General features: G+C 38.5%; 1 protein-coding gene across 2 annotated transcripts in view; it reads right to left on the reverse strand.

The window, feature by feature from the left end:
- Positions 1–25,687, reverse strand: part of UBA2 (ubiquitin like modifier activating enzyme 2) — a 36,508-nt gene extending 10,821 nt beyond the window's left edge. For both annotated transcript variants that reach the window (XM_046681680.1, XM_046681679.1), the window contains exons 1-13: positions 25,500–25,687; positions 23,655–23,738; positions 22,622–22,692; positions 20,601–20,665; positions 19,215–19,315; positions 17,591–17,712; positions 11,774–11,841; positions 11,188–11,309; positions 7,312–7,411; positions 6,198–6,364; positions 4,281–4,374; positions 4,070–4,182; positions 1,108–1,263 (exon numbers count right to left, since the gene is read on the reverse strand). In XM_046681680.1, coding sequence (XP_046537636.1) covers positions 1,108–1,263; positions 4,070–4,182; positions 4,281–4,374; positions 6,198–6,364; positions 7,312–7,411; positions 11,188–11,309; positions 11,774–11,841; positions 17,591–17,712; positions 19,215–19,315; positions 20,601–20,665; positions 22,622–22,692; positions 23,655–23,738; positions 25,500–25,637 — 1,401 coding nt within the window. In that variant the 5' untranslated portion in view covers positions 25,638–25,687. The remainder of the gene's footprint in view (positions 1–1,107; positions 1,264–4,069; positions 4,183–4,280; positions 4,375–6,197; positions 6,365–7,311; positions 7,412–11,187; positions 11,310–11,773; positions 11,842–17,590; positions 17,713–19,214; positions 19,316–20,600; positions 20,666–22,621; positions 22,693–23,654; positions 23,739–25,499) is intronic.
- Positions 25,688–27,421: the final 1,734 nt, after the last annotated feature.

A 27,421-nucleotide genomic window follows, 5' to 3' on the forward strand; every position in this document is an offset into this window, starting at 1 on the left:
AGATACCAACTATAATTATCTCCTAAGAAAGACGGTGGAGGGGCTGGCCCAGTGGCGCACTGGTTAAGTTCACGGGCTTTGCTTCAGCAGCCCAGGGTTCGTGGGTTTGGATCCCAGGCACAGACCTAGCACCACTGTCAAGCCATGCTGTGGCAGCATCACACAAAATGGAAGACTGGCACACATTTACTAGCTTAGTGACAATCTTCCTCAAGCAAAGAGAGGCAGACTGGCAACAGATGTGAGCTCAGGGCCAATCTTCCTCACAAAAATTTTTTTTTAAAAAAATAACGTGGGACAACAACCCTCTGTTGGCCAGTATACCAAGTCCTGATGCTTCCCATCTAAAACACAACCAGTCCTGTGTAACCAGTTCTAGGAGAAAGGCCATACACTCTCAAACAGCCTTCAGGGCCAACGAAGGTCTATTCCCCCTGTGTTAGGAGGTATGTAAATATGGAACATCATGACGGACATAATCAGAGGAACAATCTGAAGCGATTCCAAAAGTGGCAGGTGGCACCTCTTCTGGACATTTTTGAAATCTTCCCTAACAGAGAAACTAACCTAGCCAACCTAGGAGGAACTGAAGGAGCAGACCACAGGACCAGACTACATCCTAAACCTCCATTTCCCTCACTGCAGAGCTCTATGGGTGAATCCAGGTGCACAAATGCTGCATCTCCTCAGGGACTAACTCAACAGACTAGAATCAGGACCATCACTGGACCATTTAAGGATACCTCCTGTCTGCCAAAAAATACAGAATTTACGCACTATCTGGGAAACAGTCTGCTTGCCAAGATACTATGCCACCGCTGTCCCACCTGTGGTGCATATTCTAGCCAAATATATCCATTCCCTTCTGGGATGTGAGGCACATATTCTGGAACCACAGACAGCAAAGCCAGCAGGCACCCAGATGGTAAAGAGACGCAGGATACCAGAGCAACACACTTCAGCAGTCAGTTTCAGAGCAATTACCTGGCTTTTAGTTTGTTATCACAGTTAACACTGTAAAAGGCAAAAAGGAACTTGGGTTTTTTTTTTTTTTTAGGAAAAAGAAAATGAAGAAGCTTGTGAAAGAGAACCAGTTCCTACACTTACTTTATCTTGTAACGTGAGCACGGTCACCTTATGGACGTTTAGTCGCACAGTCACCTCGGGCTTGCTGGCACATACATAGCAATTAGGGTTGGGAGGATCCAGTGCACAAGGCACAAGGAGTTTCTTTCTTGGGTTTGGTTGTTTATTCAAAAAAATCTTTGGAGGAGGAAAAAAACACAAGCAGCAATCAGAAATTTGAGTTACAATTTTATACACCATACAGTGTGAAGTTTACCGTCTTGTTTACTGTACAGCCAGTAAAAATTACTCAAACATTCCTTCTAGATGGCAAAAAAGATAAGGAAAATCATAACTTTAAGAGACTAATTTTTCCAGCCTTCTTTTCAAATTAGCTACCATATAAAATGCTGAGCTTAGTGAAAAGAAATCTTCTATTGAAGACTCTAGACTATTCTGCAAACTAATTTAGCAAGAGGAATGGCTAGCCATACTCATCGTCTCTGGTGTCATTAAATCAGCTTTAGGGTCCCTTCCAACTGGTTATTCTCATTAATTTTAAGCCAACTTCTCAATGTCAATACACTATTTCTCCAATTAATGATAATGCTTTCACAGATGTATGGAACCAATAAGCTGCCTTTCTTTTCCGATTTTCTATGATGTCTATGATATTAACATTTATATAATTAAGGGAAAATAATTACGTACATCTGGAACTGTAAGCACCTATATAGCATTTCTCTAATACCCAAACAAAAAAATAAGAACTAAGGCAAATTCAGAGAAGTGTGCTGAAATTTAAAAAGGCCCCAACCTCCTATTACCACAAAGTTTGGAGAACACTAGCAAAACTTAATACAAACAAAACAAACGTCAGGAGAACACTGGAAGATGATACACAAATTCTCACCTTGTGACCACCACATAGAGTGGTGTCTGCTAAGATGAATTAAGTGTAAAGAGGAACTCCATCGATCCCCTGAGCTTAAAGAAGTAAATTCCTTGAGAGGCTGCAAGTGCTAGGAAGAGCCTTCCTGCAGCCTCTCCCCACAATGAAGGCTAGTCATATTCATTGTGTTGGCAGGGCTGGAAACAGGGTACAATGGGGAACAGATTTAACTGATCTTGGGCTTTACCAGGAAGAGAACTGTGCTAAGGGAAATTACCAGTAATGGAATTAACGCTATTAATACCCAGGCAATTAATCCATCCTGACGTTCAGTATAAATATGAACATATAAAATCAGGACATATAAGTATCATTAGCCCAAGAGAGGGAAACAGTTGAGCAGGCAAAGAAACAAGAAGGATGTTTACTATAGTAAACAGTACACAAGATAATAAATTCAACAATTAGTATTGTTTGTGAGCTCAAAGGAATACTGTAGCCACAGGACAAATTCAGACTGCTATAAAAAGGTAGAAATCAAAAAATGAAGTTTTTAGAAATTAAAAATAGGACAGCCAAAATAAAAATTTACGTAGAACGGCTGGCACCATGGCTGAGTGGTTAAGTTCACGTGCTCCGCTGCAGGCAGCCCAGCGTTTTGTCAGTTCAAATCCTGGGCGTGGACATGGCCACTGCTCATCAAACCACACTGAGGCGGCGTCCCACATGCCACAACTAGAAGGACCCACAACTAAGAATATACAACTATGTACCAGGGGGCTTTGGGGAGTAAAAGGAAAAAAAAAAAAAATCTTTAAAAGGAAAAATACACGTAGAAAACCGAATCAAGATGGCAGACTGGCAACACAATTGTACATTCTTTCACCCTGAAATTTCATGAAAACAATGAAAGATATTTTAAGAGTTCATCAATAATGGCACCGAAAAATAATAGTACCACTATAGACTAGGTATTTTTTAGAAATTCCTAAAAGTAAATTGGTCCTTTAATTTTAACATTAACGTAAAAAAAGGAGAACCTAAACAGCAAAAATATTGGCTATATTTTTTATTTTTTAGGAAGTTTTTTTGAACCACTATGCCAGTAAGACAGCAAAGCATCTTCAGACACAAACTCAATTCAGAATGAAAGCAGGAATCCAAAGAGAATAGCTGGGTGGCTTCAGTCTTAAGAGAGAAACCCAGACCATCCCTCACTAATGTAAGAACTCTTATAATAGGAGACCCTTATGCAAAGCAAGGACCTGGAAGGGGAGGTGTAAAGAAGAGGAGAAAAATGCCTTCCCCACAGAAACAGCAAAAAAATTATCTTGACCTTGGTGCTTCATTTGGGGGGGAGGGGAGTGATAATCTTCTTTTATAATTCATTACAAGATAGGGCATCATGCACATTTGCTGTATGAATATATATGTGGGTTGAAAAACTAAATGAGAATTTAAAAGTGGTCCCAGATTGGTCGGACCCCAGGCACTCAAATAAAAACAAATGCCAACTCCTCTTTGAAGAAACATACCTTCACTGGGTCCTTAAAAGAATTATCACAGATACAGTTTTAACAAATACTAATTTGGCTTAAAAAAAAATCATACACCACACAAACAAAACACTATAACAGATCTAGCAGAAATGATAGTAAACTCGTCCATAAAGATTTCAGACATTAACATTATCAAATATAAAAGAGGTTTAAAATAAGAAAGACTGGAAAAAGGGATTGACCAGAGAACTATAAAATGACCACACAAATTTTAAAAACTAGAGAACTCCTAGAATTTAAAAACAATTGAAAAAACTTACTAAGGACCCACACAGTGAGTTCCTCTGAGAAGTCAGTAAAACTGGAAATGTTAGAAGCAAACTAGCTTCCGCTTCCAATTTTAGACAAACATAAAAGAAGAAAATGTGTTTTTCTTTTTGTGGTAATTTCCAGAAAGCTTAAATGCGTACTCACAAGGTAACCTGAATAATTATTTTTCCATTGCTTCAAACCAATTTTATTGTTTTAATTTTTCAAATTGTCTGTTTAATGTGATTTTTATAAATTACTGTTAAAAAGAGGCTGAATAAAAAATGCAAATAGAAATACTCACTGTTCTACACTGGTCTATTTTTCCTGATAAAATCTTCAATCCTTCCAATACTATCAACCCAGCAATCACTGCGTTAGTAGTAGCGATAGCAGGAATAATGTTCCCTGCCATTGCTGGAAAAAAAAAAGGAATGAATATGTTTAGGAGTTAAAAAAAGAAAAACTAACTTAAACCCTTAGATGATACAACTGAGGTATAAAATACAACTTACATTTTATATCAAATCTGCTCTTCATATTCATACTGAAAATATGCATCCTGAGGTTTGCAGCAGAGGTGACAAAATCCATTGCAGATGGGTCATCCTGCCAATAATTTGAACAATTTAACAAGTCTCCCCACAAATTTACTAATTTGACTAGTACTGCTTTCAGAACAGTACTTTCACATGTTTATAGCATTGTAGACAAGCAAGCAGAATGAGGGGATGGTCAAGCAGGGCCTTACAGTAGCATGCAGATGGGATGAGCAGGAGGCAGGGTCTCATCAACTCCTCTGATCCAGGAATGCAGTCTGACAAGAACTCCAAGAGCCACCAGGCTTCTAGGAATTCACTCCTCCTTAAACAAATGCACTGGGGACTAAGTGCAAAGACCAGAACCCCAATTCCATCCACTGACGATGGCAATCCTTTCCTGGTCCATCAGTGAGCAGTGAAAGGCTGTCTGACAAGCACAGAATCCAGGGAAGGAGAGAGAGGCTGTTTTGACAAAGCTGTTTCACTAAAGCCTCAGAAACACTTGTACTCCTCCTTTTGGCTTTCCTTCTCCAAATTCTCTTCATATACACTACTCTCCTGTATCTGCTGTTTCTTTTCAGATATGGCAATACAATAAAATTTTCCCTTTACAATTTACATTCATCCTGAGACTATGCCCTAGTCTCTCTAATTAGACTTCAGCAAGGTTTCCTGAATTGAGAAGAAACTATCCTAGCCTATAATTAAGAAGTACAAAGTATAGAAGAAAAAGCATCGATAGAATATGGGTTTTTCATATATTTATTGGCCAGTGTGTAACCTCAGGCAAATCAACTTTCCCGAAACAAAATTCCTTAATTTGTTAAATAGGGAAAATTATATAAACATCCATGAAGGCTGCAGTGAGGATCAAGTATGAATATTTAACAGTACCCAACAGTGTCCTTCAGGGATTTCTCAGGCAACTGGCTTAGCACACCCACTAGGTGCAGACTTCACTCACAGAGGGCAACAATTCCCAGTTCCAAAGTTTCATTATTTAGCCCCGCATATAGATGAAAACCTCCCAAGTCACTATTATAACAATAACAATGAAAATATTTTTTTAAAAAGTGGTTACTCCTTATACCACATAAACCCAAGAGACTAATGTTTACAAGAATCCCCCAAATCTAAACTTATTAGGTTCATTTTCAATGTGTGACTCAACCTCAGTTCCCAAGTTTGCACACAGTTACCTTAGTTTTCTAAAACTGACCAAACTTTTCCTCTTACTTTAAAACTCATGGCAAATCTTTACCATCACAGGAACAAATAAACGTTATCAGAAAAATCACTTATAACATACAAAACATTGACTACAATTAAAAATAAGTAAAATTAACCTAAATCTCAAAATGACATCAAACTGTAAAACATTAAATATTACTTTAACTTGTAAGAATAATTACATTTTTGTATTAAGAGGTCTCTCAGACCTCTGAAATAGTTATAACTATTTATATATATAAAACTAATTTTAATGGATAGGCAATTTTATTACTTTCAAGGTCAAATTAGACCTATGAGCCATTGTCTCAAAAGGATATTATGACTTCTATTAACAAATCTATATCATGCAGTAAGTCTTAAGTTAAACATTTCACTCCAATAAATTCACATTATTTCTCCACTCAACATAATTATAAACCATGGACACATTACTTAGAATGTAAACTCAGGTTTTATGATATTGTCTGAATTCATCTACAGAAAACTCATAGTTCAATGTAGTAATCAGAGATGAAATATCCAAACAAAAATCAATATTATGTTCTCAAAATCTGGTAGAATAAACGATATCCAAAACATTACTAGCTTCTGTTACAGTTTAAGAACTAAAATATACATTTGATAGACAAGTAATCACCACACATTTTCAAAACGAACCTTATCCCATATGAGCTCAGCTCCATCCCCTTTTTCTGCTAAATGAACTCTCAAAGTCTCGATGCTCTTTGAAAAAAGACGTGCATAGCTCTTTACATCTAGAACCTGCTGGTCTTTCAGACCTAACTGGGGTTCACTTTGTTGATCTGATGCATTGGTTTCTTCTCCTAAGGAAAAAAAAATATGAGTAATTCCACTATTAAATTAAACATCATTCCTCTACTGTTTTATTTAACAATTCAATGGCTGACCAGTAAGAAAATCAAATAATATGAAACAAATTCCACTAAGATAATTATCACTATGAGACAAATATCTGCACAAAAAAATTGCTAAAACTGAGAAAAGAAAGGTGCAAGACTGTCTCAGAACCTCACAGGGTTACTGGGGGATCAAGGATATAACACAGATATGATGATAAGCATTATGCCCAGCACACAGTTAGCACTCATTACATGGAAGCTATTAGAGCCGTGCTTGAATTCTTCTGTAAAGTCAAGTATCCACTACTATAGAGAACTGCTCCAAACTGACACCCCAAGTCTCCTGGGACCTCGCCGGTTCCAGCTGACCACTGCTGGGCATGCATGAACTACAATACAATTCCGATAAAGTAGACACACAGTGTGTTGAAGGAGAGTGCAATAAGGAAGCAGTCACTACTACAATAGCTTTTCTCGCATTTAAAATATTTTAAATACATTCCTAAATTAAATCTTAAAGAGATAATCATACAAAGGTACATATATACTCATTACAACACTTTATTTCACGGAAAATTTGAAACAACTAAATCTTAACTGATAAGGGACTAGTTAACACTGACTGAAAAGAGCAAGGCAGAGTATAAAATAGTATGACTCCACTCATGTAAGGCACGTACACGACTGTCTGACTGTGTGCCTCGAGCTGACTACCAAGACACTCCCTAAAGTATTAATAGTGGCTATTTCTCCAGGGGATACATTTCCAGTGGTTTTCCTTCATACTTTTCTAACTGCTTGAATTTCTTCCTCTGAACATATACCATTGTCAAGATACATAAGGCTATTTAAAGACTTTAAGTGAGGGAATTTCCAATTTAGTATCCCCAAGACTAAAATGTATCCTTTACCTTGACTTTGTACTTCAGCCCAGTCCAACGGAACTGGAGGTTTCCTTTTCCGCCACAGTTTGTCCATTGTCAACAGATACCTGATATCATCTTTAAAAAGCTTAAAAAAAGAAAAAGATAAATTCCATGAACCCACAGTCCCTATATACTGATAAAATATAAGAAATTTTCATTGCTGACTTATTAAAAACATTATACTATAAAATCTTCTGATTTAAAGACACATCATACACAAGGAGAGTAACGATTTTTCAAAAGAAAGAAAAAGCTTAAACCTTTTGTAAAAGGAAATTTTACACAGAACCCTGGTATTCGAAACAGTCAAAAGCAGAGGTGCTGTGAGGAAAACACAGTCAGGGACTCTGAACTGTGCTGACCGCCCCTGCCCTCCCAAGCCAGCTCCCCAAAAGCTCCAAAGATCAGTCTGAAGCACGATCTCACCAATCAAGGGCCTGAATAAACACACACCAGCTGCATAGGAACTGAATACAATCAGGGAGCCTAGAGACACCAGTCAGCAACATCTCTGCGTCTGTGGGTACACACACCAACAAAGCACCCACACTTTAAAAGTGCTCAAAAACAGAATTTCTTAACCATTTGCAACATCTCTGAAATGCCCCTCTCAAAAAAACCCTCAAACACATGTAAACGATTACTATTTCAAAAACATAAACATTACCACATGTAGACTGAGAGACTATCATATGAATCACACTATAGGATGTGGTAGAATTTCAGATGACTTTCATATTTTTACTTTTTCCTTAGCTGCATTTACTATTGTAGATTGATTTATTCAACACATTTATTCTAGGTATCAGGTATGAATTTAGATTTGGCTCAATAAAAAATGTTAGAACTATTTCTATCAAAATAAACTCAATCCAATCAATATTTATTAAGCATCCTTAATCTTTGGGAAACTAGCCAAATATACAAATAATTACAATATAATTTAGTGTGAAAATCGCACAGCTTTGACTACTATGAGGAACTTTTTCTATCTATCTGAAGAGTAAGGAAAGAGTTCAAGGAGATGGTAACATTTGTTTTTTTATTTTTTAATTTAATTTTATTTTTTTGAGGAAGATTAGCCCTGAGCTAACATCTGCTACCAATCCTCCTCTTTTTGCTGAGGAAGACTGGCCGTGAGCTAACATTCATGCCCATCTTCCTCTACTTTATAGGTGGGACGCCTACCACAGCATGGCTTGCCAAGCAGTGCCATGTCCGCACCTGGGATCTGAACTGGTGAACCCAGAACGTTCACACTTAACCGCTGCGCCACCAGGCCAGCCCCAGAGACAGTAACATCCGAAGTGGGTAAACAGGCGAGAAAATGAGGAGTCCAGTACAATCTGGGTAACAAACGTAGCTGGAGACAATTAGAGGACCTTCAGCACTTGGCTGAAAAGTATGCCAGACAATGGGGATTAGTGTGGTTTTCCAAGCACAAATTGTATGTCCTTCTTTATCCAATTATTAAATACTGGGAGTCCCTCAGAGCTGTGCATTGAACTATTTTCATACTCTTCTCTCGTACTATAAACTTATGAATCCCAACCACATCTCTAGTCTAAACCTCTCTACTTATCTACAGAACCACTTGTCACCTCTAGTATTCCACAGTAATCTCAAAATTATTTCTATCACCTTCTCCAACCCCCAAATCCATACATACACATCTGCTTCCCACCTCACCTATCTCAGAGAATGGCACCTCTATTCATTCTGCTGCCCAGCAGGAAATCAGGTATCATTCTTGATTCCTCAACTTATACATCCAAAGTCCTGTTGAGTCTACTTTTCCTCTACATTCCACTGGGAATGCAGATGGGTTGTACTCCAGATTATTCAGGCACCGCACAACTCCAGAAGGCACTGTCCCACGTTGGTTACAACAGGAATATTACGTCCTAAAGTGGTGCACTGCATACCCTCATAGTCTACACCCTTATAGTCATCCTACAGACTACCTTTTAATGGATTCCCACTGTCTTGGTATAACATCCTTATCATGACCTACAAAGTCCTGCCTGATCTAGCCTCAGCTTGCCTTTCTAGTCCTCTTTCCACTCTCTCCCCTAATGGGAATCATTTCAGTTCTTCAACCTTAGACTTTCTTTGTATACGCTGTACTCTTATCTCCACCCTTATTGTTGACAGCTTTGGGTTGAAATGTTACTTCCTCTAGAAAGCCTTCTTTGAACGCTCACACTAGGTTTGATAATAAGGTTAATAATAACAGGTTAAGTGGACTTATTATTAAAGGGTTTCAATGCATCTGAACTTAATGTCATAACACACTGAATCTGAAACATTTGTTCAATGTCTGACTTCCCCTCCAGACTATGAGTTCCCTACAAAGAGCAGGGACCCTATTTTCTGTTTTGTTCACCACTTATATCCTTCCTTAGAGTGGTGCCTGGCACACAGCAGATACTTAAAGTTACCTGTTGAATAACAGATTGGAGATGTACTTCAAGCTATTCTGGCATTTAACTGTTGCTCAGATTGGAATGGAAGTAGGTATATGGACACAAGTTTGGAAAATACTATCACTATCCATATCAGTTAAATGCATTTTAAGTATAATCAAAATAAAAACCATTTTCCAAGTAAAAGGCTGTACTGAGAAAATAAATGCAATTTGTTTAAGATAGTCAAGTTGTGACATCTGTTGCCACTGAGTAACGAGATGAAATATAAGCTGGAGGGAGTAGTAGGCCATTTACTTAGGACAGTGGAACCTATGCATGTCAAAAAGAAGACAGGAGGAGCCAGGAGAGTTTTCAGATGCAAGGCAGCCAGAAAACACTGTTTAAAGATTAAGGGGAAGGAAAAATAGCAGGTGGAAGAGTTAGCCTTTACTCAAAGAGATTTCTCTCAAACCAAGGAAAAAGAAAAAAAGAGTCTACAATGAAGTGGGACATTGTCTTAACAGGTAAATTATGTCCATGGCTGTAAATCTATTAATATATTCTTAAGGTCATCTGCTTTTTGAGGGCAGCAAGAGTGTATCAGGCAGTTTAAGAAGAGTTGAGAAAGTTTCAAGTTATCTATTATGATAAACTTGCTAGGGAGTGAAGGTAGAAGAAATAAAACGACTTTTAAAACACAGAACTGGAGAGGCCGGTACAGTGGTGCAGTCGTTAAGTTCACATGTTCCACTTGGGTGGCCCGGGGTTTGCTGGTTCAGATCCTAGGCACAGACCTATGCACTGCTTGTCCAGCCATGCTGTGGCAGGTGTCCCACATATAAAGTAGAGGAAGATAGGCACAGATGTTTCCTCAGGGCCAGTCTTCCTCAGCAAAAAGATGAGGATTGGCAGTGGATGTTAGCTCAGGCCTAATCTTCCTCAAAACAACAAAAACAAAAACCACAGAACTGGAACCCTAGCAGAGCTAATTAGGTAGACCCAATTAAAACAATCTTGTAGATTTCTCTAGAAATATTCAGCAGGCCAATAATATATACTAATGAAGAGGGATTCAGCCAAGAACAAGAGGCTTAGGGATCGAAGAGTAATTTAGAACATGTCAATCAAACTGCCAATAGAAGATCTGAGCAGGAAAGGGATATAAGACAAGAAACAGCAGGAACTAAAAGTCAGTTATAAGGAAAAGCAAGAGGTTCAGTGAAAGTGGGAGAAGGAAAGACAACCAAGAGTGTATAAGCAAGCCTCTGTCCTACCTCCTATAAAGATGTTATCCTGATTTAGTAATGGTGCTAAAATTTCAAAACCTGCAAATCTCGATTACATCAAGCAATTTATTAAAACAGAATTAGATATAAAAAGCATAATTCAATTGCATGTATTATTTTAAAGCAGAATAATAAATCTATCCTATTACAAAGAAAATAAATCTAACCTTGGTAAAAAGCTTAACTGGATCATATCCAGTTGATTTAGCCCATTCCTTAGTGGAAATACGTTTAATGTCGCCATCTTCATTAGATGCTCTGGCTCTGGCTTCAGCTTCCATTGGTTCCCCTTCAAAACAAACAATTTTATTTTCAACTGCAATAAATGTAAAACTAACCTCTCATCCACCTTTGGTGAAAAAAGAAGTCACTCATGGAAGTCACACGCATGAGTGATACATTGAGTTCAAGGAGAAAGGACGATGACAAGTTCATTAGCACCTTTTTCTATATCAATGTCTGAAGGTCACATGTAGAGCAGTTCAAAGCATACTTATAATTAGATCTGGTAACAACTCCCAGCTCTATTTAATGGATTTGTGAAACTTCTCTGCACCTTGATTTCCTCACCAGTAAAACAGAATTAGCCATTTTTTAAAACATTGTTTTCAAGATGAAATAATACATCTTAAGCGCACATTATCTAGCACATAACAGCAATTACTTTTTTATCAATGTTAATATCAATATTAAATTAGTAAAACAAAGGTAGTACTCACTAATAAGAAAATACATTCCAAACAGTTTACTCACAGGAAGCTTCAGGGTCAGCTCTGTCAGGAGACACTTCTTGATCAGCATCTTCTTCCCCAAACAACTGGCTATAATTTAAGAGTAGTAAATATTTATGTACAACACAATATTCTGAACAAAATGTTTACTTTTCCTACTTTTCTCACAAAAAACTAATTTAGAATATCCCTAATCTTTAGGAGGGATGAAGAAGAAACAACTGGTAAATTATACTCCATAAACTTGAAAGTATTAAAGCAATCTGTTCAGACAGCGTTCATCCTGACTTCAACCACAACACAAGCAAGGCGCAATTTCAGTAGACCTATACTCATTCCTGTCAGCCAGGCTCTGCAAATTTCCATTACAATGATTGATCAAGAACTAGACGAGCAGCTTTTACACTCCAACTTGGACAACACTTTAATGCCAGAATAAGGTTTGTGAAGCACACCTGCAGGTAGCTGTTCAACAAACATTATCACACACCTGCTCTGTGCCGGCCAATGCTCCAGGTACAGGACATTCAGCAGTAAATACATTTGTTTTCGCGGTAGTATGTATCTTTACTACTTCAGAGTCTTAAGAAACAATATAAAATTATTAAGTTGAAATCCGCCTTTTTACCAAGTTATCCTAAAAATTGTTTTTCTAACCTTTCCTCAAGCACATGACTTATAAAAAAGTTATCTCAAAGGAGTTCTTTGTACAGTAAACAAAAAGACAAAACCCAAAAACTATAACCTCAAAGCTCCTGAGAGACTACAAGAAAATGCCCATTTGGGGCCAGCCCCATGGCCGAGTGGTTAAGTTCAGGTATTCTGCTTTGGTGGCCTAGGGTTTTGCTATTCAGATCCTGGGCACAGACATGGCACCGCTCATTAAGCCATGCTCAGGTGGTGTCCCACCTAACACAACCAGAAGGATCTACAACTCGAATATGCAACTGTGTACTGGCGGGCTTTCCAGGGAAGAAAGAAAAAAAAAAGAAGACTGGCAACAGATATCAGCTCAGGAGCTGATCTTTTAAAAGAAAACGCCCATTTGTTTCCCACAGGAGTTGTACCAATTTACATCCCCATAATGGCATGTAAGAGCTCCTATCGACTCACTTCCTCTCCAGACTTAATGTTTTGTCGAACTAGTAAGTGTAAAATAATGTTATTGTGCTTTTATTCTTACTTTTGCAAGTTAGTCATAAAGTTAAACATACCTTCATTTGCTTACTGCCTATTTGGGTTTCCCTGTAAGTGAACGCCTGTCTCTATTATCTTGTCAGGTTGTCTTCTTTTTGATTACAGGGACATATTTCAGATTACAATTTTTAGCTGATTACATGTTGTAAATATTTTTTCCCACATAATGGCTTATTAACACTTCATTTAATGTCTTTTGAATACAAGAGATATTTAATGAATTTGGGTGTTATCAATCCTTCTTTTATGGTTAACATTTTTAATGTCTTGAGAAACTGTCCCTTAACATTGAGGATAAAGATTTTCCCCTATATTAGAAAGACTTAGTTTTACCTTTCACATCGTAAGTATTTTGCCTAAATATTTAATCCATCTGGACTTAATTTCTATACACTGTCTGAAGTAGAGAATATAATTTTTCCACATTGATAATGAATCATCCTAACTTTCATTTAATCCCCTCTTTCAACTGGGATCTACTATGCAACCTCAGTCATGGTCTGTTCTTCTATCTCTGCACCAGCAATACACTAAATGATTTTTAGCTTATATTAACTCTCGACATGTTAGAGTCACCTCAACTTATTCTTGTCCAGGGATGTTTTCATTCCTCTTAGGCTTTATTCTTCCATATAAACTTTAGAATCAGCTGAACAGGTTCCAGTAAAATCCCTGATGAGGTTTAAATTAGAATGGCATTGAATCTAGAGATCAATTTGGAGACAAATGATAGAGCGACAATATTGGGATTTCTGATCCACAAACACACACCCTTCCCCTTTTATTTGGTACTTCTTTTTATGTTCCAATAATCACTAATTTTCTGTATTGGGTCTAGATTTATTCTCAGGTACTTTAATGTTTTTAGATGCTTTATATTTAATTATCTTTTATAATTAGTTATATGATTTTAAACCGAGTTATCTATTTGCAAAGACATTTCCTGTCTGATGCTTTGTATAGAAATGCAGCTGATCTTTTATAATCTTTTAGTTGGCCATGTTGCTAAGCTGTCATATTCCTAATAACTTAGCTATAGAGTCTTTGGAAGCTTGATTTTTTTTTTAACATTGGCACCTGAGCTAACATCTGTTGCCAATCTTCTTTTTTTTGTTCTTCTCTCCAAGGGCCCCCGAATACACAGTTGTATATTCTACCTGTAGGTCCTTCTGGTTGTGCCATGTGGGACGCTGCCTCAGCATGGCTTCATGAGCAGTGCTAGGTCTGCACCCAGGATCCTAACCAGCAAACCCCAGGCCACCAAAGTGGAGTGCACAAACTTAACCACTTGGCCATGGGGCTTCCCCCATCTTTGGAGTTTTTTATGTAGTTTAACTATATTGTATGCAAATAGCAAGAGCTTTGTTTCTTCCTTTCCCAATTCTTAAGGCTATATTTTCTTCTTCTCGTCTTATTGTGCTGTCTAGGAACTTCATTACAAAACCAAATAGAAGCAGCAATAACAAGCATCCTCACATAGTCCCTGATTTCAAACGGGATGCTTTAAAATTATCATTAAAAATAATGCTTGTATTGGGGCTGGCCCCGTGGCCGAGTGGTTGGGTTCGCACGCTCCACTGCAGGCGGCCCAGTGTTTCGTTGGTTCAAATCCTGGGCGCGGACATGGCACTGCTCATCAGACCACGCTGAGGCGGCGTCCCGCATGCCACAGCTGGAGGAACCCACAACGAAGAATGCACAACTATGTACTGGGGGGCTTTGGGGAGAAAAAGGAAAAAATAAAATCTTTAAAAAAAATAATAATAATAACGCTTGTATTAAGTATATGGATGGCAAATTGTGGGAGACAGGTTTAGGACTACTGGAGAGCAGTTTACAGATAAGCAAGGGGAGGAAACTAGAATGATCCATGTAGTAATGGATTAAAGTTGGAGGCAGACGGTTGAGCATAGAAATATTTAGTGTTTGTGTATATACAGATTAGTATAAATATACTTTTTGCTCTGTCAGCTAAGAGGGCCTAAAAGGAATGACTCCATTAGCATGCCTAAGCACTCAGATCTTGGTTTCTAATACCATTCTTCAATAAAAAGAAGCAGGGCTCCTTAGAGAAATGTCTGATCTAGAATTGGGGTAGGAAATATACAAGATGAGCCTGGACCATCTTGTAGTACCAGAAAGTAAGGAATTGCTCCAAAAAAACACACATTGATGTATGTCAAACAGCACAGAGGCAACTGAAACAACTCATAATGGCCAAACCTGGAACAATCTGAACAACAAAATAAAGTAGTAATCGAGTATAACCCAAAGTACTATTAAATATATTCAACATCTATGAGTCCATACTGATATAAATAAATGATTGAATAAATTAATAAATGGGTGAGAAGAAACAAATCTTCCAGGCAGAAGAACTCCAAATAATTTATGTAGATACTCTGCCCTCAAGTAGGTGGAACACAGCTCCCCACCCCTTAGGTGTACAATACAGAAAAAAAAGGGATGGGAGGACTAACATTATAGTGAAGACACCTGACAAAAACTACCTTAGTTAAATAATCAAGGCCAACATTAACAGTCATAAATCATATCGATAATACAGTACCTTCATATGATGTGATGAAAATGGCAATTTACCTGTGTGGTCTTCCTCCCAATAACCCATAATCACAGTATTACCATGAGAAAAACATCAGACAAATGCCAACAGTGGGACATCCTACAAAATATCTCACCAGTACTCCTCAAAACTATCAAGGTCATCAAAAACAGGGAAAGTCTGAGCGCTGTCACAGCCAAGGGGGGCCTACAGAGACATGACAACTAACTGTAATACAATATCCTGGAACAGAAAAAGGATATAGGGTAAAAACTAAGGAAATCTAGATAAACTATAGACTCTAGTTAATAAATAATGTATCAGTATTGGTTGATTAACTGTCACATATGTATCAGACTAATATGTTAAGAACAGAGGAAACTGGATGTGGGAACTCTCTACTATCTTCTTACTTTTTCCATAAATCTAAAAACTGTTCTGAAAAGTAAAGACTATTAGAAAGAAAAAAAAAGTCTGCCAAATAAATAAAGCTTGCAAGTTATTTTTTGTGAAATTTTGTCGTTATACCATTACACATATACTTTTCTGAGTGTATATACATTATAACTTAATAAAAAAATAAAACCAAAGTTTGCTGTAGGTTTCTAGAAGATACCTTTTATTAGGTTGATAAAGTTCTCTTCCTATTTTATTAAGAATTTTTGTCATGAAAGGCTGTTTGCTAAATTTTACCAAATGCTTTTTTTACATCAGTGAAGGTTATATAGTTTCTCTTTTAATTTTTTTAACGAAGTGAATGATATTTATAGATTATTCTAGTGTTAAAGCAAGCTTGCATTCCTGGAATAAAGAGAACTTAGTCATGGTATATTTTTTGTTTTATACAATTCTAGATTTGTATGTTAATGTTTTGGAAAAGATTTTCATATTTACAGTTATGAATGAGAATGTCTTGCAGTTTTCTTTTTATCCCATAAGAGCCTCAACATGATAGCCCCATGACATGAACTAAGTACTCAATTTTTAAAAAAATTTCTCGGGGCTGGCCCCATGGCCGAGTGGTTGGGTTTGCACGCTCTGCTTCGCTGGCCCAGGATTTCACCGGCCCGTTCGGATCCTGGGCGCGGACATGGCACTGCTCATCTAGGCCATGCTGAGGCGGTGTCCCACATGCCACAACTGGAGGGACCCACAACTGAGAATATACAACTATGTACCGGGAGGCTTTGGGGAGAAATAGGAAAAATAAAATCTTTAAAAAAAAAAATTTCTCTGAGGGGGCCAGCCCGGTGGTGTGTTCGTTGAGTTCAACAGGCTCCACTTTGGTGGCGTGGGTTTATGAGTTCAGATCCCAGGCATGGACCTTCACCACTCGTTAGCTATAGGTTTGGTGTATTAATCAGAAGAATTTAAACCATTGATTAAATTTCCCTAAGGCAAAGAGCTAGTCGAGCTTCCTATTTCGAGTCAGTTTAATGAACTGGATCATTAAATTTTTTTTCTTATCATTCTAATCTGTGCTGAGATTACATTCTCCACTTAGTTATTTCTCTCTCCTCTCCTTTTCAAGATCAAACGTGCAAATTTTTTTCGCTTGTACCTTAATTATATGCTTCCTTTTAATTTTTTTGAGTTTATTCTGTTGTTCTTTTTCTAACGTGAGTTGGATCTTTAGCTCATTAATGTTCACCTTTCTTCACGTGTGTAAGCCTATAACTTTCTTCCAACTACCAAATTTGATGCACCCTACAAGTTTCACATCTATCGTTACAAATTATCGTTAACTTTCATTATGATTTTTTTAACCAATGAGTTATCTACAAGTATGTTTTTATATTTCCAAATATATAGATTTGCATTCATTTAGTTACATGCCTGTCTCTGTTATCAAACTAAGCCTTCTAAATAATCCACGGCATCTAACAGGCATGTAATGAATGTTGGCTGAATTTAATTTAACCCAAGAAATATCACAAGAAAGCTACTGAAGTGTCCCTTTACCATATTTAAAATAACAATCATCCTAAGCACAATTTCTCCAAGGTATTTAAATAAAAGATGATCCCCATTTTCCATCATCAGTACTGAAAATATATGCAGAAATACATATACTCTTACTTGAACAAATACTTTGCCCAAACGATGCAATGGATAGGTTCTGAAGGCGTGTTACGAATTGTACAGCCAGGAAAAGTTCTCTGGGTCGGCTTGGGATGACACTCATAGCACTCAGTCACACCCTACAAAGTCAGGATACGAGAAAAACATTTATCCCATGATGGTTTTCAACGTTATAAGGTAATATAATCATAAACATCTCATTAATTCATCTACATTCCAACTGGGTTTCATACTGTGAAGAAAATTTTGAAGTATTAGTGACTCCAAAATTGTTACTTTACAGATAAAGAACTGTAACATCACAGCTAACTGAACCACCACAGTCACAACTAAAGCTAAGCCAGAACTCCTGACTCCTCGTCCAGGGAACATCACTTACAAGAAGCCAAATAAATTAAGTGAACTAGAAGTATTAATTTCGAGAGCTATCTAGACACATGGAAAAATCCTAGGTATTACCAAACCAAATATTCTTCTTCTTCTTTTAATACATAGGATTACATTTAAAGTTACACTGTAAGGAATCCCCAGAAGTCTATGGCATCTGAGACAATTTTTCAAAACCATCAAATGAACATTCTTCATCTGAGCAATTCTCAACCTTAGTCGTAATACATACTAGTGCCTTAGGATCATGGTATGAGTAATATCTTTCCAACAATGGTTAAAGAATAAAAACCTGCAAATAATGCGTTAATGTAAATTACAAAAGATCCAGGGTTTTCTCCCTAAAGCCATTTCTAGGGTCCTTCCAATACGCTTTCCTGGGGACAGCCATACAGCAGTCATCCCTCATATCACAGTGGAAAAAAAAAAAGAACTACTGCCTTGACCTATCAACATATCCTGAAGGCCCCACCGATTTAACTAAATTTAGTACACATTGATATTTACAACAGTCTTTACTGAATGATACAAAATAAGCTTCTAAGAGTAATATTTAACAGTTAATACAAATGAAGTAGAGCCACAATTCTCAACAAGGATAAACTGCCAAATAGCGGACAAAATTACCATATTTTAAGTAGTGTATAATTCCTTTTAGTTTCAAAACCTGCAAAATGATGTTTCATATGTATCTACGTTTAATTTCTTAAAAGAACTAAAAGAAAAAAGATATGAACAGCGAATGAATCACAATGCTGAGATTTTATAAAACTGGGTTATGCGTTCACAGGTATTTGCTCTCTTATTCTCTAGTTTTATCTAAATGTTTGAAATATTTCACAAATATACTGCAACTTTTTTTCAAAGTCCTCTTTAGATCTATAAATCCAGATATCTTTAGACAAAAAGTAGCTTTTCAGACTCTGGTTTCCCATATATCAACTACAGCATGACACATAGTCTGATGGCCACAAAGACTTTTAAAAGCCAAGTTTATTATGCTTACCAGTCTCAGGATTTTAACACACAAGCTAAGTGAAACAAAGCAGCACAGAGCAAAAAGATCTCTGCCTACACTCTTTTGGGGACCTTTACAGCATCTTAAGTTTTACAGGGGCACAAAAATCCTTACGTCTTAGATGCGGACCAGCCCATATCATATAAATTCAAAGTTTACTTCTTCTCTCCTTAAGGTCCCAAATAAATATTTGGGAAGTAAAAAAACTTTCTTTACCTTTTTGATAGTAGTCACTTGCCCAAGATAACCAGCAGTTCCACTCTCAATAAGAGGGACACCAGCTGCCAGACACATCCTATTAACGTGGTTGCGGGCAGCTGGAAGAAAAATAGTAGTTAGCAGGAGTTTATGAAGGAAAAAAAATAAATTAGTTACCTTTTATTAGGATGACACTTACCCAAACTATTTCTTACTGTTTTTATTTTATGTTCAATTTTCTTATAGCTATGATTAGAGTACTACAACTGTTAACAGACATTCACTAGCAAAATTTCAAACATTAAGAAATTTCTATCACAAACTCACTCCAGGAAAAGCACCCCATACATAATTTTTAATCCCAAAGTGCCACCTTCCTCTTCTATTGCTTTGCCTACTTTATTAACCTTGGCTAAAACATTGTTTCAATGTGTTCTAGGCCCTTAACTTGCAATCATTCTAATATAATTAGCAAGTAATACATGGAAGTAAATGGAGAATGTGGAATATCAACTTGGAAATATTAAGGTAGTTTAAAGCTAAGGGAAAAAAATCTAAGTACAGTTAAAAGAGTCATTCTGACCCTTTCTCATGCTACTTTGTGTATTTTTTCTTCTGGTATTTCTGGTCCAAAATTGTTACAAACTCACTTGACAGATCTATTTTTACATGTGGAAGTAATTACAGGCAAGGAATATTATTATTTTCACCCCCACATTCCAGACAAACAGATTTGTTAACAATGACTGGCTACACAATACTTGATTAAATGAAACATCACCCTATCTAGTAAAAAGCTTAAACGGTCTAAAATGTGTACATCTACTAGAACCCAGCCTGATACCTCATGGCACCAGATACACCTAACGTAATTAAAGAGCCAGGGCTTCTACACTAACTCTGGCATCCTGTTGCCTCATTCTCAGAACAGTGGTTTTCAGCATGTTTTACTTTAGAATCCGCTGGGACCTCTGAAAACATATGATGATGCCCAGGCCCCATTCACAGAATCTGACTGAATTGGCATTGGGTGAGATCTGGGCATCGGTATTTCTTAGATTTCCACATCAACGAAGGAGGCACATTGTGTTGAAGTGCTGGGCTAACCTGAAGCATACACACATGCACACACCCTATGTAGTCATCCTCTTTAGCAACTTTAACTTGCCCTATATTCACACCTTTTGGAGAAATAACAAAGTCTATGATAGCTAAATTCCTTCCTGGAACCAGTTCTAGTTAAAATTACAATTAATTGGCAAGCTTTAAATCTGATCTTAGTTCCCTTTAGGTCTTTAAGTTCTAAATAATAAGGAAATATTTTAATTAATACTAAATGTGTAAACAGCCTTGTTATGGAGGAAAGGAAATACTTAGAAATTAAAAGTATTAAAATTATCTCACCTCTGTTATCTAAAGCATTCATAACCAATATAAATTGTCGAAAAAATTCCACATTATAGTCAGGGCTACAAAGTAAAACAAAAAAAGGTCACCAAAACAACTGGCCTTACACATGATCTTCACAGTATAATACAGGGTTCTAAAAAGCATATTATAGTAATGGTGCAAAAATAATTGCTATTTGGGGTCTCTACCATATAGATAGGGCTGACTTCTTCCAAACACCATAGGTAGATCTTGAAGAAATTATTTCCTCCTAATTCCTATGAGGGACTACACATCCTTTTTGGCCAGCTACCTAGGGCACAAGAACGGAATCTCAAACTGGCAGAAAGATGGCACTAGTCCCACCAGGCCGCCTCCAGGCAGCAAGTGCCTGGGAACATACAAAGAACACATTCCCAGGATCTGCCTGGCCTCCAGCCTCACCTCACATGGTCAGGATCAGCCAGGGTTCAGGCCCCTAGGGTCCCTGCTTTTAGCAGCACTGGGAAAGCAACACAGGGTAAGGAGGTTGTAGGGCTACAGACAGGCTTGTAGAGCAAACATCCAGAGAATAAAAAGGAAGCTGGAGATACAAACTCCCTAAAAAAGTGTAAGACTTTCTCTAATTCCAGACCTCAAACAAAAACTCATCATTTTCAATACCATTTACTTGTGAACTAGACAACAACTACAGATAAAGGATAATTTAGGCCCAGGGCTCTTTTGCCCCAACACCTCCAAAATTATATATTTACTCATTTATCTTGACTGAGATCAGAGCGTATTTATGTACTGTCAAAACTACTGCCCCATCACAATTCTCAGTGTTATACTACAGAAGCTCCTAATAAATTACTTCTGGAGGGAGCTTTTTAAACTAAAAAAGGCCACAGCTGAAATCGATGAGAATGAGAGCAATATATTTAGAAAAGTCTGAATCATCACATATAAGGATTTTTCATAGTTTACAATATCTTTTAGTTTAAAACAAGAATATAAGGTCCTTTATAAGTTTCCAAGTACAGTCATGCACCACATAATGACGCCTGGCCAATGACAGGCCGCATATACAACAGTGGTCTGAGATTAGCACCATATAGCCTAGCTGTGTAGTAGACTATACTACCTAGGTTTGACTAAACACTGTAGAGGAGGAAGAAATTTTCCTCTACCTTTCTAGGTTCTTCTGGCTGATCCAAAAATTAAATTGACATGACAGATTAACAGGAGAAAAACAAACAAAAGTTTAATAAAATGTATACATGGAAGAAACCTAGGAAAACCAAGTAACTCACCAAAATGGCTGAAGCCCTCACCTTAAATACCATCCTCAGCTAAAAAACATGTTGAGGGTGGGAAGAATCAGGGACTTCAAAAGAAGGCAGGCAACTGACAGGTAGATGAAAAGGAGCAAATGGTTGGAAAATAAGAGCTTGTCTGGCCACAGAGAAACAGAAGAACACAGTGCAGAGCCAAACAAACAGGCTTTTCCAGGCTCCGCCCTGTCTACCACCTAGTTTATGTCGCGCTAAGGTGACAGGTGGCTCCCTGAGACAGGTTTTTTTATCTGCATTATCTTAGGCAGTTAAGGGGGAGGTAACAAGAACGAGTCTTTTGTTTCTGAAAAATAATCAGCCTAAAATAGTCTTCATGTTTAAGTGATACAATTTGGGGTGGGAAATTTTGTTCCCCTTCAGTATACTCTATGATGTTAGCACAAGGATGAAATCAGCTAACAACACGTTTCTCAGAATGTGTCCTGTCATTAAGCAACGCATGACTGTAACTTATTTACTGAAAGTATTAAAATACCTCACCTCTTATCTAAATCATTCAAATCACATATAAACTGTAAAAGAATACCACTTAACCTACGTGGGCACCTACCACATTTTAATTATTCTAGAAAAATCATTTTAAGAAAACAGAATGACTTTGAGCTCATATATTTGGCTAATAAAAATATCTTATACTTTAAAGGTTTAATTAAAAATCCACAGCAAACACAATTTTGCAACACAATAATCAGAGCATACTTCATGATGCTGTCATGGTAGGCTATGATATTAGCTTTCGGGTAAAACTGCAGTACACTTTCTTTGGCAACCTGGAAAAACAAACAACACTAAATTACTAATATACTAAATTACTACAACATTTCTATCTGTATTTGAAATGTTTTTATGGCAGACAACAATTGTTTCACCTACTTACATAATGTCTTATTTATATTAAAAACTAAAACAAAAATGTGACAAAAAATTTCATTAAGATTAAGCTATATACACATATTTATAAACTGGGGAACCACACCCTCCCATATACACTTCTACACAAATAGAAAACGTAGTAACCAAGTGTCATTCATTCAACGAATATTTACTGAGCCTCTTCTACCAGGATCTGTATATAAGGCACTTGGTAAGCAACAGAGATAGTAACCAAATAACCTCCTAGATAAATGGAACTATAAACCATGATAAATGATATACAGAAAAAGTAGAGGTTGTTTTGAGAGGAAGATCTGATTTAGTCTAAGAGGTTTAGGAAAGTACTCTTCGAGAACGGAGCCAAAATTTGAAAACTAAAAAGAGAAAAGAGTGGGAGTTTGCCAAAAAGGCTAGGAGAAAGGCGAAGGGAAGAGATGTTTTAAACCCTGAATTAAGATGGATTCAGGGAACCAAACAACTAAAGAAAGGTCCAGGTGTCTAGAACCTCAGGGGAAGCTGTCTTCTTAAAGGGACAACTGCATAGGCTGTAGCTTCTCTTGCCCCCAAATATAGGAGCAGTCAACCCCTAGCCAAGGATCACAAGGCTAATCATAAGTAAACAATCAGAAATGTACACATGCAGGGGACACCACTACAGGATTGGGTAGAACACTTCCATTTTAGCCCTTTATTCAACATATCTTTATTCTTCACACCCCTCAGCTAAAAGGAGATAGCTTCCCCCATATTCTCCCTCCTACTGAGTCCAAATTAATCTGATACCATAAATAAAAGATCCACCAAAGAGTGGAAATATAACTGAATCGATAAAGAGAAATGGTAGGAGAAATACAGTTACCTGGGCCTTTGATCTTCCAACATGTTTCTTTTGAAACAAGAACTGCCTGTTGAGGTTGCTGACATCAATAGTATCCAGATCAATCTACAAACGCATAAATCCAAAATAAACCATAATTTTTCTAGTATGTTTGAGCAGTATCACTATCCTCAGCATCCGTAACCCAGAACTTTTGACATGTGCTACATTTGTGGAGAAGATGCTTTTCGACCAATACCAAAATTGTTAAATTGATAAAAAATGATTTAATGCATATTTTAAAAATACCCAAGATGTAATCTGAGATAATTTTCTCAAAAACATTTTAGAAAGGATACATTTTTCGATGTTTAATCATCCCAGCAAATATGTTAGGAAATTCCTTAGATGGCATAAAATTATGCGTATTTATTGAAAGTGCATTACATAATTCCTTACGTAATTCACTTGCTGCTATCTTTAATTCGAAAGTCCTTACCCGTACAGAGTTTCATTTACGATTATTACTTGAGGGTTGTGAAGGGAAACTTCTATACAAGGTTAAAAAGTGTCATGTTTTAAGTCTTACCCAAATTGCTGCTTAAAAGTAAATATAAAAGAAAATAATAATAACTAAAGCCACTTTCATTCCATTTCAATAAATTTAGATGAAGAGTAATCAAATGTTCTAATTGTGAAACATCCTAATGATTTTGGTTGTAATCTGTGAAAATCATCAAAGCATATAACCACCTAAACGTTTTTTACTTGTACTTTCTAAATTTACTACAAAAATTAAACCTAATAAAGGATCAGCATTTATTTTTCAGGTGCCCAAATTCACTGTCTTGTCTATTAGGAAATGGCTCTTTTAAAGACCTATCAGTAGTTATCAGCTAAGGCACAATCATATTTGGACTTGTACGGATCTGGATGGGAAGACTAACTCTACAAAAGCCAAAGGGAAACTGTGTAAATTCTGTTCCCCGCAGTCACTCATTCACTCGTTCTGCCGGCCACCTCTACTGTATTTTTCATGTTCCCACTACACCTTAAGACACTTTACACTCACATCCAATTTCTAGGTAACATCTCCAACTTCCAAAAAGTTTAGAAATAACTTGACTTAAAATTACCGTGGCTTCCAGTCACTGTACATCAATGCAGAAGCTAAAATCCTAGCCAACATCTTTAACGAAATAAGCGTGTGTACTATCTACAGTGACAACGACAGCCACGGCGATCGCACCCAGAAAGAAGAGCGGGAGCCCCAAAGGAGTCCTGCCACTTGCTTCGTGACCCAAGGTAAGTTACTAAACCCCAGCGCATCTCACATTCTTCTCATCTGTTAAAAACATAACGGGATGAAAACAGCGTCCGCATCCTCGCAGTGGCAGCGAAGGCTCAACGCGCCAACGCGAGGCAACCGCCCGGACGGCGCGGGCTCGGCACGAGCGCTCGGTGGGTACCGGCTGCCGCCGCCACCCGCTGCTCTGGAGCATTATTCCGAATTAAGGGGACCTCGAATGGAACAGTCACAACATCCACGAGGGATTCCAACAGTCACCCTGCCTCCCGGGAAGCTGGGGAACTGCCCCGAAGCAAAAAGACACGAGGCCGCGCGCGTCCACACCCCAGAACCGCCACAAATCGGCGCTGCCGGAGGCGGGGGGCGGCCCGCCGCCGGACGCCCGGAAGACCCGGGCCCGCGGCCTCCGTGGAGTCCGGCGCGCGGCGAGGCGCGCTCGGGCCGCGCCGAGGGGCCCCCTCGCGGCGGGCACCACGCCCCCGGGCCTCTCGGCCTGCCGCCGCCCCCGACTCCGGCGCCCCGCTCCGGGCCCCGGCACCACGGCCCGCCATTCAGCCGCGCGCACGCCCGGCGCTCACCAGGTCGATGTGGGAGAAGCCGGTGAGCACGAGGTTCTTGAGGAGCTCGCAGCCGATGCCGCCCGCGCCCACCACCAGCACCCGGCCGCCGGCCACGGCCTCGGCCAGCTCCCGGGGCAGCCCCCGCGACAGTGCCATGGCGGGACGACCACGAGCCGCGGCGGAGGCGGAGGCGGGAGAAGCGAGCCGCGGCCGGAAGCGGGTGGGGGAGGGGCGGCCCGGCTTCCGTTCCTGCGCACTGCGCCCCCGGCCGGCGTCGGGCGGGCCGCGCCCGCGGAGGGGACCTGGCGGGTCGCCGGCTGGGTGCGGGTGAGAGGCGGCTCGCACCTCTGGCCGCGCTCCAGCCAGGTCTGGCTTCTCAGCGGCGTGCGCAGACCCGCTATCCCGCCTAAGAAGCGTAAGGGTAGCCTTTTAGCTTGGGGTTCGAATTCCCAGGCAAGACTCACTGTATGTTAGAAAATAGATGTCCCTATATGTAAAGAGCTCTGACAAATTAAGAAAACAAATGTCAACCAAACTAAAAATAGAGGCAAAGGATGCAAATAAGCATGTACAAAGATGGACGATATGATCAATAAGCATATTAAAGTGATATCAAATACATGCAAAATGGTATTCAAATTATTTTCAGCCATTAAACCACTAAAAGGAACAAGTGTAACACTGTTCACAAACGATAGGAAAACAAGCACTCCTATACACCACAGGTAAGGATGCTAAAGCAAAGCTTTCTAGAGGGTAATTTCGCAGTATGATTTCAAAAACCCTAAAATCGTGCATCGCTTTTTGACTCATTCATTCCAATTCTAGGAATTTATCCTATAGCAGTTACCACTGATTAAAAAAAAAAAAGCTTTAGCCAAAGAGATGTTCATCACAAGAACAAAAAATGGAAAAAACAAACTGCCCAAAATTGTATCACATTTTTGAAGAACATTTTTTTTTTAAGATTTTATTTTTTTCCTTTTTCTCCCGAAGCCCCCCGGCACATAGTTGTGTATTTTTAGTTGTAGGTCCTTCTAGTTGTGGCATGTGGGATGCCACCTCAGCGTAGCCTGTCAAGCGGTGCCATGTCTGTGCTCAGGATTCAAACTGGTGAAACCCTGGGCCGCCAAAGTGGAGCACATGAACCCAACCACTCAGCCAGCGGGCCAGCCCTGTGCACATTTTTAAAAAATACTTTACGGCAGTTACAAATTATGTTGTGGGAAAATATTGATGGGGGAAATGCTCACACAATAATGTCAAATGAAAAAGATACAAAACCATTTAATTGATTAAATTTTGTAAAAACAAAAAATATTTTAAAAAAGGAAGAAAATAACTACAGTTAATATTTTTGTGCACCTATGTGTGGTGGAATTGTTACTGCCCAATGTGGGTCATCTGCCCGCCAAAAGACATCCCAATAGTGAGGAGGCAAGGTGGTAGGAGAGAAAGGACTTTATTACACCTTGCTAGCAAGAGGGAAGATGGCTTACTCACGTCGGAAAGAACCATCTTCCCAAACCACTACAGGCCAGTTGTATATGGGCTTGTCTCCAGGTGGGGGAGGCAGCTGGTCTCTGCATGGGGCCAGACATCTGGTCCCAGTTCCTGATAGTCTTTTGTTTTACTGGGTATGCATCAGAGAATGGAGCAACATCTGATCTTTCAGTTGTCATTGATGATAGCTATCAGCATACATGCTCTGCCTGGGGACATCACATTCCTAAAGAACTCAAAAGAACAAAGTTATCATCTTAAAGCAACTGGGAAGGGCCACAAAATCTAATCTACAGAGCATGTCTGGGCTAGTTAGTCAGAGGTCATTTAAAGTTTCAATATGGTTTCTTTTCTACAATGTGGCTTCCCTTGTGTCAACCTTGTGATGAGCTGGTATCAGAATTGTGGGTAATTTTTATTTCTTCTTTAAACTTTTC

The sequence above is a fragment of the Equus quagga genome, chromosome 13 (assembly GCF_021613505.1).
Source record: "Equus quagga isolate Etosha38 chromosome 13, UCLA_HA_Equagga_1.0, whole genome shotgun sequence".
In the NCBI taxonomy this organism is placed as follows: domain Eukaryota; kingdom Metazoa; phylum Chordata; class Mammalia; order Perissodactyla; family Equidae; genus Equus; species Equus quagga.